This window comes from Perognathus longimembris, chromosome 9, assembly GCF_023159225.1.
Source record: "Perognathus longimembris pacificus isolate PPM17 chromosome 9, ASM2315922v1, whole genome shotgun sequence".
Classification (NCBI taxonomy): Eukaryota; Metazoa; Chordata; class Mammalia; order Rodentia; family Heteromyidae; genus Perognathus; species Perognathus longimembris.
In genome coordinates this window covers 67,181,327-67,194,781 of record NC_063169.1, presented here as the reverse complement: position 1 = coordinate 67,194,781, position 13,455 = coordinate 67,181,327, and the positions used below count along the sequence as shown (strand labels likewise).

Genomic DNA, 13,455 nt, shown 5'->3' with positions numbered 1-13,455 from the left:
TTCCTCGGGGACAAACGCAATGTGAGTTCCCGCGAGGACGCGGTGAAGGCCGCCGCCCGCTGTCCGCCCAGTGCCCCCACCTCGCTCCCGGCTGGTTCCAGGGCCCCGGGGGAGCGCACTCCCCAGCTCCCTCCCAGCAGTCCCTTGAGTGCTCGGCTCCACACACAGCCCCGGCCTCGTCCCCAGGGGCTCAGTCCCACGCACGCGTACAAGACCTGTGGTGCACACGCTCTGCCAGCCAAAAATAGCACGGGGCCGAGGAATGAAGTTTCTTCTAAATAAAATATTTAACATTTCATTCCTTTAGAGAGAACATGGCGACTTGCTTAATAACTGTAAAAACCAGGATCACACACAAAGGCTGCCTTTGCTTTCCTTCTCTAGCTGAGAGGACGAAGCCGGTGTGTGTGACACACGTGTGCGCGAGTGTGACATCACCTCACTCACAGTGCCTGTGCTGAGAGGGAGGGGAGATCACACAGTCAGCATTTCCTGTGGCTTCAGAACATAGCATCTCATGCCTCCTCCTCAAAAAACGCCCTTAGACCCACAAGTACCCCTGCAGAAAAGGCAGAGGGAACTGAAGATAAGAACAAAAAAACCCCACCCTGCTCAGAACTTAGCTTCCGCTGGCTTCCGGCTAGGATGAACGATTATTAAGAGCCCGACTTCCACAGTCCTCCTGTGCGTGTAAGTGTGTGGGAGGCAGGGAAGGGGGAGGCGCTTCTTACCGTTTCATAGAACTGCACCTGCTGCTCCAGGTAGAGGCGGATCACACTGTTGTAGTCATAGATCCGGTTACTGTGGAAGTGATTCATCTCAGCTACAAACCAAAGCAACAAAGCCATCAGTTTTCCCCAAGACTCCAAATGGCAACAGCTAGCTGGCTTCTCTGCTCGGTGGGACTTCGCCGTCAAGAGCACCCGATCTGGCTGACAGTGGCACAGGGCCAGTTCTGGGCCCATCCCTGGAACGAGCACGTGGGTGGGTGGGCGGGCGGTGGGGATGCCCTTTCTGGCCCGTTAGGCACTAATGGACTCCTTGCCCACCTGCCCAGGCGCGGGCCAGCCAGGCGCCACAAAACACAGGGGACGGCCACTCGCTGCTTCCGTCTACAAAGCACTCACACCTCTACAAATTAACCAATGCCTTCCTTTTGCCAATAGTCACACTATGTCTAAAATGATTCCTACAAATTCTCTTCACTCCGTAGTCCTGGACCACAGAAGTTAGCCCGCTAAAGGATGGGCTATGGAATTTAATACAGCACAGGATACCAAGGGGATAAAAGCAGCCTTCAGTGTGTCTATGAAGAGTAATAAGTGTACGGGTTTAACCAGCTGACATTCACAGGAGTTATATCCAGTAAGTGTGCGCAATCGCAGGTTAGCAAGTGAATCCTGTAGGAAGGGGCTCGCGACAGCCTTTAAGTTTGCTTCTGACTCCACCGCTGTTCCCAGGTGGGTTTCTTTCCGGCAGGAAGGTCTCCATCGGCTCTCCTAGCCCTCCTTCTTACCTTGCAAAGCGTAAGACATGATGCCCACTCGCTTCACCATAGTCTGCTTGTCCTGTGGAGTGATTTTGCTTGTTGCAACTAGCTTGTCACTTTCCTTCACCTTTTCTATGGCTCCCTGTGAGGCAGAGAATGCAACAGTGTTCATGAGGCAGTACAAGAAGGCCTAGTCATTAGCTCAACACCAAGCAGTGAGTAGGAGAACCTTGGGTTTGACACCCTCTGGGGAAAGGCAGTAGGAAAACCTTGGCCCCAAAACAAAAACAAATGAAAGAGTGGTGGCCAAGGAGTAAGGTAGAATGTTTCCCTAAAATGCCTGAGGTACTGAGTTTGTACCACAAGTTAGTTAGAGTAGATGGATAGATGGATGGATAGACAGATAGACAGACCGACCAACTGACTGACAGACAGCAGTACTAACTTATTCTCTGCCTTGGCCTTCAACTGGAAAACAATGAAGCAACAAAAACAGAGAAAAGCTTCTACATTTAACTTCCTTCAAATCTCTGGAAGCCAAAAGGCTGCTGTTCTTGAAAAAAATGTAACTAAGTTCAAGTTAGTTTAATGTTACAATAGAAAAGAAAACCAAATCTCATACTGTCTCTCTAGTATCTGTAAGATGCTGAAATGTCATACATAGGGAGGCAGGCATTGGTAGGTTCAGAAAGTCATGTGGTTAGGTACATTAAGTGGGCCTCTCTCTCAATCTCTGAGTATTTCATGAGCTGGCGCTTGAACGTGTCAACGACAAGACTTGGCTGGCATTTGGATGTGTAAGAGGCACTGAATCAACGTAGGTTAGCACTGAGAAAGAGGTAGTTGTTTCTCACTCCAGTGTCAAAGTTTACTATTTAGAGTGTCAGGAAAGAAGCACTCCACATTCTATGCATATATTAGGCTCTGTGCCTAGAGCTCTAACTGTGCTGGCATTAAATGCTACCAGAAAGCTAACTGCGAAGTTTTACATTAAGTTATCTCAAGTTACACAAAGTCTATTTGGTTCTTAAATTATGAAGCACATCTTTGATTGGCCGCATGCCAGCAGTGCTAAGATCACAGAGCAGCCCTTTGTAGACCATCCTAAGAAAGCCAAGGCTGTGCCGATGCACTGGAGTCTGCATGCCAAGATTGACAAAACACTCATTCAGGACTGAGATAACACGGAGATGGCAAAAAACAAGAGGAAATTAACCAGAATGAAAATGTGAGAATTCCCCCCAAACAATATTCAATGTAGTTTAAAAAAAAACATTTGTTTTGGGAATTGTGACCATTTTTTTCATTGCTCCTCAGTTCAAGGTTAATTACATAGTGAAAGTGAGTGAGGCCAGCCCAGACCACAGGCAAGACTCTATCAACGAACAACCCAACAGCCAAAGATGAACATCGGAAACAGCAGACTTGGGGTGTGCAGGTCTGCTCGGATTCACCGGGCAGGGTGTCCCGTGAACGGGGGCAGAGGAGGGGGGGCATTACCTTGTGAGCACCAATGATATCTGGGAAGCAGCCGAGAAAGCCTTTGTACTCGTGGTTGCACTCCATCAGGAAGTGAAGGTCCTTCTTTGGCTGCAACGAGACCCAGGCTGGCTCTTAGTGGTAGAGGGACTCAGAAAGTCAAGGAAAACAAACTGGTCAGTCTGGGGACTGTGTTAGCCTAACTACCCGTGTTCTACACTGAGGAACTACGTGAGGCACCTCCAACACTCGTTTCCTTCAAGAACACAATCTCCAAGACCACTAGACTTTGGATCAGTGCTGTGAAGAAAATGATGAAGCGCAAGGTTTAGGTCAGCTTGTAAAATTAGGTATCTTGAGGTAGTGTGAAACATAATACTATAAGGGAATGTTTAGTTGACGCTCTGTGTTTATAAGCAGGTAAGTTCTTATAATTTAATAAGCTTGCATTTTTAGTAGGGAATATAAAAACCTGTTAACCCTTTTAGCTGTGTTGTTTTTTGCTGGTTCTGGGCCTTTATCTCTGGGCCTGGGCACTGTCCCTGAGCTTCAAGGCACTCTGCCACTTGAGCCACAGTGCCACTTTTGGCTTTTCCTGTGATTAACTGGAGATAAAGAGCCTCACAGGCTTTCCTGCCTTGGCGGGCTTCAAACCTCCATCCTCAGATCTCAGCCTCCTGAGTAGCCAGGATTACGGGTGTGGGTCACTGGCACCTGGCTCAGCAACTTGCATTTTTCCACTTTTCTCAAATATATATTTTGACAATACTGGGATTTGAACTCAAATTGTGTTTGCTTGGCAGGTATTCCACCACTTGAACCAATCTCTAGCCCCTGAATAACAATTTTTCTCTCCCCCGCACCCCCAACAACCACATTATCACGGAGACCATGTGCCTTTGTTCTCTGTGTTCTAGGCTTGTCTCACTCAACATTATTTGTTCAAGATCTGACCATTTCCCTGTGAATGCCATTATTTTATCATTTCTAATCGCTATGTAGTATTCCATTGTGTATAGGTACCACATTTTTTGGAACCATTCATCTGTAGTGAGGCATCTGGGTTGTTTCCATATTTTAGCTATTGTGAATTGTGCAGCAATAAACATGGATGTGCAGGTGTCTTTATGGTATCCTGGATCCTGTTGTTCAGGATAGAGGCCTAGGAGTGGTACGGCTGGGTCATAGGCTATGTCTATGCTGAGTTTTTTGAGGAACCTCCATACTGTTCTCCAAAGTGGTTGTATTAGTGTACACTCCCATCAACAGTGGAGAAGGGTTCCTCTTTCCCCCCATCCCCACCAGCATTTGTTGTTGCCTGAGTTTAGAGTATAGGCCATTTTAACTGGAATGAGGTAGTATCTCAGGGTTGTTGAACATTTCCTCATGTTTATTTGCTATTTTTATCTCTTCTCCTGCGAAGTCTCTCTTTAGTTCCTTTGCCCATTTAATAATTGGTTTACTGGGTCTGGAGGGGGTTAGTTTCTTGAGTTCTCTGTAGATGACGAATATTAGGCCTTTGTTGCTGTGCTGGTGAAGATCCTTTCCCATATGGTTGGCTGTCTTTCTAGTTTAGTAGCTATGTCTTTAGCTCTGCAGAAACTTTTTATTTTGTAGTAGTCCCATTTGTGGAGTCTCTCCCCTATCTGTTGTGCCCCTGGGACTCTGTTCAGGAAGTTCCTGCCTATGCCTATAGGTTCTAGTGTCTCTCCTACTCTGTCCTTCAGTAGTTTCAGGTCTGATGTTGAGGTCCTTAATCCATTTTGAGTTGATCTTGGTGCATGGTGATAGGCTAGGGTCCACTTTGAGTTTTCTACATGTGACTGCCCAGTTTTCCCAGCACCAGTAGTTGAAGAGGTTATGTTTTTTCCATTGTATGTCTTTAGCTCCTTTGCCAAAAATCAGATGACTGTAAGTATGCGGATTTATTTCCGGGTCTTCTATCCTATTCCATTGATCTTCAGGTCTGTTTTTATGCCAGTACCAGGCTGTTCTTGTTATGATGGCTCTATAATAGAGCTTGAAGTCTGGTATTGTGATACCTCCTGCACTGCTTCTTTTGCCTAGAATTGCTTTCGCTTAAATAACAATTTTTAATAGATACTTTTCTTAGTTATAAAAATTAGTATTTTGTAAGTATCAGCAAGACAATGACCACATCAATGTACGTGTGTTTCTGTGCACATGTGTACACATAAACATATTTCAAGAAGTCATTTGAACTTACTAATAGTTCTACCACTTAAGTCATGCCACTAGCTGGCTTTTTGCTGGTTAATTAGAGATGCAAATCTCCTGGGCATTTCTTTACAGGCTGGCTTTGAGCCTTGATTCTTTAGGTCTCAGACTCCTGTGTAGTTAGGATTATAGAAATGAAACAGTATTATCCTGCTTGTCTATAGTTTTTAATTTAGGGATTTGAAATCACTATGATTAATCCTTTTATAGGAATTTATTATCCATTATCTGCACAAAGAACTGAAATTGGCAAAGACTCTAGTAAATAACAAAGGCTTGCAGTAGGCTGAGACTGCGCTGTGTGTGTACATGTGCGTGTGTGTGTGTGTGTGTGTTTCTGTGGACAGAACTCAGGGCCTCTAGCAAGCCAGGCAAGCTCTCTACCACTGAGCTATCCCCCTAGCCCTGAATTTTTCTTTTTAATCCTAAGAACCATACACAGTAGCACTACCTGCCATTTTAAATGAGGAAAACTAGGCTCAGAAAGGCAATTAAGCAGATCTGAGGCAGTGTTCTCTTGTGTACATTAGGATCCCCTGATGGCTAAGAGCGATTCAGAGATGTCCGTAATGGAAGGCATTCCTTTAGAGTTTTTCTTCTTTTAGTGCTGGAGATTGAATCTAGAGCATCACCAGTGCTAAGTAAGCACTCTTCCCTGAGCCGCAGCCCCAGTCGTCGTTACGCATTCTGATGACACATCAAGATCTACCCATCCAGTTTGGTACACGGAGACACACTACTCTCAAAGACAACACAGGCACAGAAAACAAGAGGGCATTTCTCTGGGTCTGTCTGATGTGTGTGGACTGACAGCATAAGCTTTAGCTGAGCCATATGATTGTGTCAGTACCTGCTCTGCCACAAGACTGGCGATCTCCTCGTAGGTCTTTCCTGCTTCTGTGATTGCATCATTGAGGTCTGTCTCACCTGAAAAGATAGACAGTGTCACCAACTTTGTATTATTTTCCTTGCTTTTCATTGAAATAAATATTTCTGTCCCACACCTTATTGGTAAGTATTAGAAATTTTCAAGCATTTTCAAACTAGCAAGCCCAGTCTCGTGAATCTCCACCAGCACTGCTTGGCTTCTTGTGGGGGATTGTGGGTGCCCTGGTACCCATACCTAGTGCTGCTGACTGCATCTTTGGGAAGATACAGGCTAGAAAGAAAATACAAAAAGTCACCATTCTCCATGGTGAGGGCAAGGTGTGCATCAGTGACAAGGGTGCTTGGGTGTGGTTTCTGTCGGCTGCAGGACCCTGAGGACACTAGCTAGGTGGGGGAGGGGGGAGGGGCAGGGCAGGGCTTGGACCATGGCTGCCAAATGCAGTTAGGAGGAGTCAGTTCTAGTGTCCTACAGCCCAGAAGGGCAACCACAGATCCAAAGAGCCTATTGTATTATTTTACAAAGAGCTAGAAGAGGGGCTTGAAGGCTCCAAATATAAAGAAACAATAAAGGAGAGGAAAGTATCAGTTCCCAGGGAATACACATTCTGACATACCACACTGTAATCCACAAATATGTATAATTATGATGTCTTACTAAAGAAAACAAAAACAACCCCCCAAAAACATATACCTTGGTAACCACTAGAACTAAACACCGTGGCTAAGCCCTGCAAGGCCTTTCCTATCTTCTGGTATTCCTTGGGTAGTGCTGAAAGAGAAAAAGAAATGGTTAGCTACACCTCTGAGCAGACTCAAATGAGACACGACTGTCTTCTAACAGCTGCTACTTCCTCGCAATAGACACGATGGCTGACCAAAATAGTGCATAGTCTTTAATAAAATACTGATGCACAAAGGATTGCTGGATCATTGATTTCTTCAGTTACTCTTTTTTATCATGAATTCCTTGCCGAGTTAGTGGATGATGCCGCTATGTCCCCGCCCCCTGCACAGATGAAAGGACATTCCCTCAGAAGACCCCCCGGGGATGAGGCACGCCAGGCAGGTGCTCAGCCCCCCACCCCACATCCAGAGACGCCATCTCCACTGAGAGGGAAAACAAGGCCCAGGAAGCCCATGCGGCAGCCCAAGCCATCGGCAAACCGATAACCCGTGGGATGTGGTGACTCCCTTCGGACCCCCCAGCTTCCTCCCGTGTCAGCTAGGATTCTGGGGTGGCTGTGAGCTGCCGGGATTTCTGCATCACGGGCCGCTCTGAGCTTGTGCACTCAGCCCCCGCAAGGGCTTCCGTAGCCTTTCGAAAGGAACTACTGCTTGGTCGAGGCTGCAGGCTATGGGGACGTCTGTAATTCTAGCACTTGGAGGCTAAGCCAGGAGGAATGAGAGTTTGAGGCCAGCCTGGGATACATGGTTAATTTGTGAAATAAAAATCAGTTCACTCGGAACAAGCAGATGAAGTAACCTTCCACAGATTACAGGACCCCAAATAACTGATCATGAAACACAGTGTGGTTTGTGACGAGGCTCTCTGGTCTAACTTTGTTAGGGGGGGAGAGGTGAGGTTGAGCCAAAGCGGTATCACTTCCATGTGCGGGGCAGGGTGCCCCGGCACCCCACGGACAGCGGGGCTGCCGGGAAAGGGAAAGGCACTCACGCCCGGTGCAGCGCTTCCAGTGCTCCTGGCCCACGGTGAGCAGCTCCTTCACGCCGTCATCCATGGCCTTGGTGAACTTCCCCACCGCGTCGCACTTCTGTTCTCTGAGGGCAGAGACACATCAGTCACGCGGGAGCCGAAGGCACCGCGAACACAGCCCCCGCTTCTCGCTTCCCCGCACGCAGACACCTGCCCTTCAACTGAGGGAGCCTTCAGAGGGGCTGGACTCTGACTTTCAGATGTTACTTAGGGGAGTGTTGGGATTGTTCATTTACTTATTCATTTATTAAGTATCTTAATGAAACACAGACCAAAAAAAGAACATACCGCCTAGCACCACTCAAGTCAGAACCTCTAGGATTTAAGAAGGATCTACCAGCCGGCAAAGACCCTGACATACCACTGGATAAGAAAGATTGTAAGACAGAATACAGGGACTGTGCTGCACCTCAGTGGTAAAGATGAGCCTCATTAGCATGTGTCAGGCCCTGCGTTCAAGTCCTGGTACCAAAATTTAAACACCAAACCAGTTAAACAAAAACCCAAGAATATCAAGTAAGATTATTTAATTTAAACACACACTTTTCAAAAGTGCATATAGTTAGAGAAGGGTTTAGAAGTCTACATACAGCATATTAACACTGATTATATTTCTCTTTGAAGGGGAAAAATTAATGGATTGTGTTTTCATGCTTTTTTTGTCTATATTTCTGGTTAACATATATATGTATATGTATATATATATATATCTCAATGCATTTTTTAAGAAAACAGCTTTTTTTTCTAGTCTTAGACAAAAAAAAAAAAAAGAGCCTACATGAAGCCAAGATTAAATAACGTGAAGAACACAAGCAACGCGGGAACAGCTCCTTCCTTCCTAGCTGTGCTTGCGGGGCGGGCTTAGGGGCTGCGGGGCGGGGCTGCGGGGCGGGGCTACGACTGGCAGCACACGCTAGGGCTAGGGCTAGGCCGCAGAGTCCATTCCCAGCACCGCCATAAACCAAAAACAAATGTGCTTTGCTGGATACTGTCGGTGCTGGTGTCGCTCTGGTTCCTTGTGGTTTACTGGAAATAACGGTGTCAACTGGAAAATCTATGAGCCAGAAAGCCAGGACTAAGGTGTGCACCTGAGGTCCTCGTTACCTGACTCCAAACCCCGCCCTCTCCGTATGAATTACCACCATGTAAACCACAGAGGCAGGTGCGGAGAAGGGAAGCTGGGCCGTGGGCCTTACATTTCTATCAGGTCCAAGTCAGGGGCCTCAGGTTCCATCGTGGAAAATATCATAACTCCCACCAGCTCATCTTTTTCCGCCTTCCTCTTTCCGGTTTTCCATTCCTGTGAGTGAGCACAGTTATGTGAAAGGGGCAGCAGTCAAACTGGTTCTCCAGATTCCCCGAGCAGAAGCAGCTCACACTCCCTTTCTCCCAGATGCCTATCAGCCCGACCACAAGCCCAGGGCGCAGCCCGTCACCGCCCAGGCCGCCCCAGGAGGCCAGGCCCTCCCAGCCACTAGAGCTGACACAATTCCTTTCCCAGTGGCGCAGGGAAAATGGCCACATTGCTTTCTAAGATGCTTTTCCAAAATGTCAGATAAGAAACTTGAAAGAAGATGATGAGCCGTATTTGACGCTCTCCCTCCCCCCCTCCCCACAGACACACAAGGTGTCCCTAGCAAGGGCAGCATGAGTCCTCTCAGTGAGCACCCACAAGACATCACTTTGGCTAAAAGTACGAGGAGCAGGGGTGCCACTATCTCCTTTATGGGGAGAACAAAGGAGAGATTTGCCCCCAAATTACTGTTTTGCTGCTTTTTCCAACCAGCAATGAACCCCACGTGCCCTGTTTTGTGCCTGTCTTTTTTGGTTCCACCTAGGGTTACAAGCTCCATCCACGCTTCTGTGAACAGCTGCAGCTCACTCTTTTCACGGGAGCATAATATTCTATTGTGTAGAGGCGACACAGTGTTCTGCTGTACTGGTGGGAGCTACCTCTAAGGAGTGATGACATGGCTGCTGAGCGAGGGCTTCCTGACAGGACTGCGCACAGAGAAGAGAAGCAGAGACCCCGAGTCCTGCATGCTAAACCTCACTTGACAGTTCAGTAAAGCTGCTTTCCAATTTTTTAAAAACCAATTTTCACTCACAGACCCCCACAGAGCAGGGGGTCCCAGTGGCATGTCACCCCGGTTGGAAGACACCTGGCACGGTCAGTCCTTCCTTATTTACCTAGTGTGGCTGCGGTTTGCGTTTCCTAAACTGTGGATGAGCGGAAGCACTTTTCCATGCACTTGCTCATGGTGGACGATGATGTCTTTTTTTGTGTGAATGAAGTACATTACCAAACTTCCTGATTGCCTGGCACTGGTGGCTTCAAGCCTGAAGTCCTAGCTATTCAGGAGGCTGAGATCTGAGGATCACAGCCTAAAGCCAGACCAAGCAAGTAAGTCCGTGAGATTCTTGTCTGCAATTAATCATCAGAAAACTAGAAGTGGAGCCGTAGCACAAAGTGGTACAGTGATAACCTTGAGCATAAAACCGCCAAGACGGCACCCAGTCCCTGAGTTCAAGCCCCAGGACCGACAAAAAAAAAGAAGTCACATTTGTCTAGGCTATATTATAATTACTAAACTGTACTGTGGATTAACATGCCCTTCAGAAGTGTAGTTTGTGTAACTGCAATGTAACATAATGTTTGCTTTCACACAGGAACAGCTCTCCTGGAAGCTCCACGACATACACACTTCCTCCCAGGAGTTGAGGCTGGCCTGCGCAGCGGGCCAGACTCACTGATTACGGTAGACGCACACGGCAGAGCTAACCACCTCAGTGTGGCCTAATGAACTACCTGGTGCCACACACACCTGGTGTAGAAAGAACAATCTCTGGAAACAAAGCCCAATAATACACTGTGTTAAGAGTATGCATCTGTCTGTAAACACACAGAGCCCTTTCAACAGTTTTAAAAGTGTGTTCATTTAAGTAAAAAAATACCACAGAAGAGTTTAGCAAGTAAATCTGTCTGAAAATTCCAAGAGGGTGTGTGTGTGACAGTCTATTATTTGAAGAAAGGTGGCATTTTTTTTTCCATGATCATAATATATTTAGCACCTGTGTGCTTCTGAGCTAACTCTTTTAGAGTGCTTTCTGAAATAGGAATATTTGTTGTAAGAGAAGTAAAATTACAGAGAAGACATCTTCAGAAAAGAGGACGATACACTAAGGAGCCCAATAAAGGTTAGTGAGAGACAGAAAGCGATTTGCAAAGCAGCTGGTAGTGAGATGGGAGGCAGCCAGCTATATCCTGGTGTCGGTGAGCAGCGCTGACAGAATGGCTGGCGAGGGGACGGGAAGAGAGCAGCAGTCACAGGTGACTGAGACGAACCATTCATCTCCGACTCGCTTTCCTCCCATGATGCTGTGGGGCCAAAGGAAGTCAGAGGACTCACTCGCTCCTCCCATTCCTGACGTGTTGGGCTGACAGCACTCTCATCTGGGATCAGTAATACTTTTCAAAGCACCTCCCAAACAACCTCCCTAAGTGGCACACCTGCCCGGGCCCTGTGCACCGGGGGCGCTGCCAGCAGTTCCTCCACCGAGCCTGCCCAGCTTCTACGGCTGGGTTTAGGTGTCTGTGTCTCTGCTTGGAGGGAGTGGGCCTGCACCGTGATGAGCTGGCCTACCTTCTCGTCGCGGAAGCTCAGGAACTGCTGGAAGAGCTCGCTTTCTGAGATCACCGGGTGACGGCACATCCTTGTCATCCAGGCCTGAAGCCGCTCCATGCGCATTTTGATAAACTCTTCTTCAAAGCGACCTGCAAAAGATACACAAGAGTGACGCACAAATAGTTCCCTCTAAAGGGAAGAGACAACGATTTTCTATTTTTTATGACTACTGGCTACTTGGTAAAAAGCTATTTTAAAAAGGCAAATTACAGTGATTTCTCATTATCTTAAAAACATCTGTAGGAAATACTCAGAGACCTCCAAGGAAGGACGCAACAGTTTGTTCACTCACTTTTTGGCAGTTTTTTGCTTGTTCCACTGGTACCCTACAATTTGAGCCAAGCCTCCAGCCCAACTTTTTGCTGGTTATTTTGGAGACACAGTCTTTTAGACTTTTCTATCCACATGGCTTCAAACCATAATTCTTAGATTTAACCTCCTCAGCAGCCAGAATTACAGGTATGAACCACCAGTCCATAGCCCAGTCTCATTTTTTAAGAATGACTTTCCATTTTACTATATTAACAAATCTTCTAATTAAGATTTACGTCTTATCTCAATACAGAAGACTATACCTAGTTTATAAACAAACACAGTGTCAGTTTTCTGGCTTGACCACATGAAGCCCAATGCAGTAAAACTGAGTACTTGTACTTAGAACTAAGAAAAGCAACTCTACAGGCAGATGTAGGGCTGCATGCCTGTAATCCAAGCTCTACTAAGAGGCTGAGACAGGAGGACCCTGAGTTTAAGGCCAGTTTAGACTACAGAGCCAGTTCCAGGGAAACTTGAGATACATAAAGAAACCTTGTTTCGAAAACAAAAACAGAAAGAGCAAGAATGAGAAGAAAGGAGGAAGAAAATAGAGGAGAAAGCAGAGGTCAACAAGGATTCAGGGAGGAAGCTTTGCTCTCCATTAAAAAACACAAAGTAGCAAAGGCATTTGTTTTCATGATACAATAATAAAAGCTCCTATCCTAGAACTTGCAACCAGGAGAAGTATGGTATGGTAACAGTTTCCGTTTTAAAGGAACAGTCTGCTTGAGAAGCACTGCACAGTCAACATCAAAGGAGCACTGAGAATTTATGAGCCTACAAAACAAATTTACCATCAGCAGAGAGGCTTCTGCAAGTGGAATTCCAGCTAGAGCCATGTGGGGACCTGAGCTAATCCTCACCCCGACAAGCAAGGGCAGACGCAGACATTGCTGACCCAACAGTGCCTCTGTGCTTGGGCAGGCATCCGAGAAGCGGGGCTGCATATCCAATGTATGTGGCCTGGGTCACACACTGCGAATCTGGGGCACGGCACACCAGCTCTGACAGCAAATGCGATCAAACATCCCATTGGGCCTGTGGTGACTTCTGACAGCAAATGCGATCAAACATCCCATTGGGCTTGTGGTGACTTCCACGTGTGTGGTCTCTGCTCTGGGTCCCTCTTCACAGCTGTACTAACCACTCCTGCCTCCCTTGTGCATCTTCTTGCTCTATAACCTGCCAGTACCTCACAAGTTCACAGGACTATCTGACTGCACCGGTTTACCTGTCGTCCTGCGTTCAGCACTACACACACTCACCTGTGACCTGCTTATCTGGAAGAGAAGGAATCGGAATGGCTGATCCAAACTTAACTAGGAGACGTTCATACAACCAGTCAAAGTGCTTGTACCTGTGGTTTACAGATCGATTAGTGTTCTGCAAGATAAGAAAAACAGACAAAAAGTTAGCAATGCTAACTGTAGAAAAGGAGGAGACTCAAGCAGGTAATGAGGTACTCACAGTGGGGGTCAGCTGATACTCAATGTAGCTCTTCAGACCATACATCTTGGAGCCTTTCCTAGGATCTGCTACCACACAGTCGAAGGTAGAGGTAGGGTAAACCCACATGGGGCCATAATCTCCAACCTACACAACGGTAGAGAGAAAGACAGTTTTACGACAAAGAGATACGCTTGCGA

At 46.8% G+C, this 13,455-nt stretch overlaps 1 protein-coding gene across 1 annotated transcript in view; it reads right to left on the bottom strand.

Annotated features, from left to right (window-relative positions):
• Snx9 (sorting nexin 9) overlaps positions 1-13,455 on the bottom strand; it is a 55,238-nt gene that overhangs the window by 2,316 nt on the left and 39,467 nt on the right. The window contains exons 8-17 of the mRNA XM_048354372.1: positions 13,277-13,402; positions 13,075-13,192; positions 11,453-11,583; positions 9,005-9,108; positions 7,770-7,873; positions 6,786-6,863; positions 6,057-6,133; positions 2,990-3,079; positions 1,517-1,631; positions 732-823 (exon numbers count right to left, since the gene is read on the bottom strand). Coding sequence (XP_048210329.1) covers positions 732-823; positions 1,517-1,631; positions 2,990-3,079; positions 6,057-6,133; positions 6,786-6,863; positions 7,770-7,873; positions 9,005-9,108; positions 11,453-11,583; positions 13,075-13,192; positions 13,277-13,402 — 1,035 coding nt within the window. The remainder of the gene's footprint in view (positions 1-731; positions 824-1,516; positions 1,632-2,989; positions 3,080-6,056; positions 6,134-6,785; positions 6,864-7,769; positions 7,874-9,004; positions 9,109-11,452; positions 11,584-13,074; positions 13,193-13,276; positions 13,403-13,455) is intronic.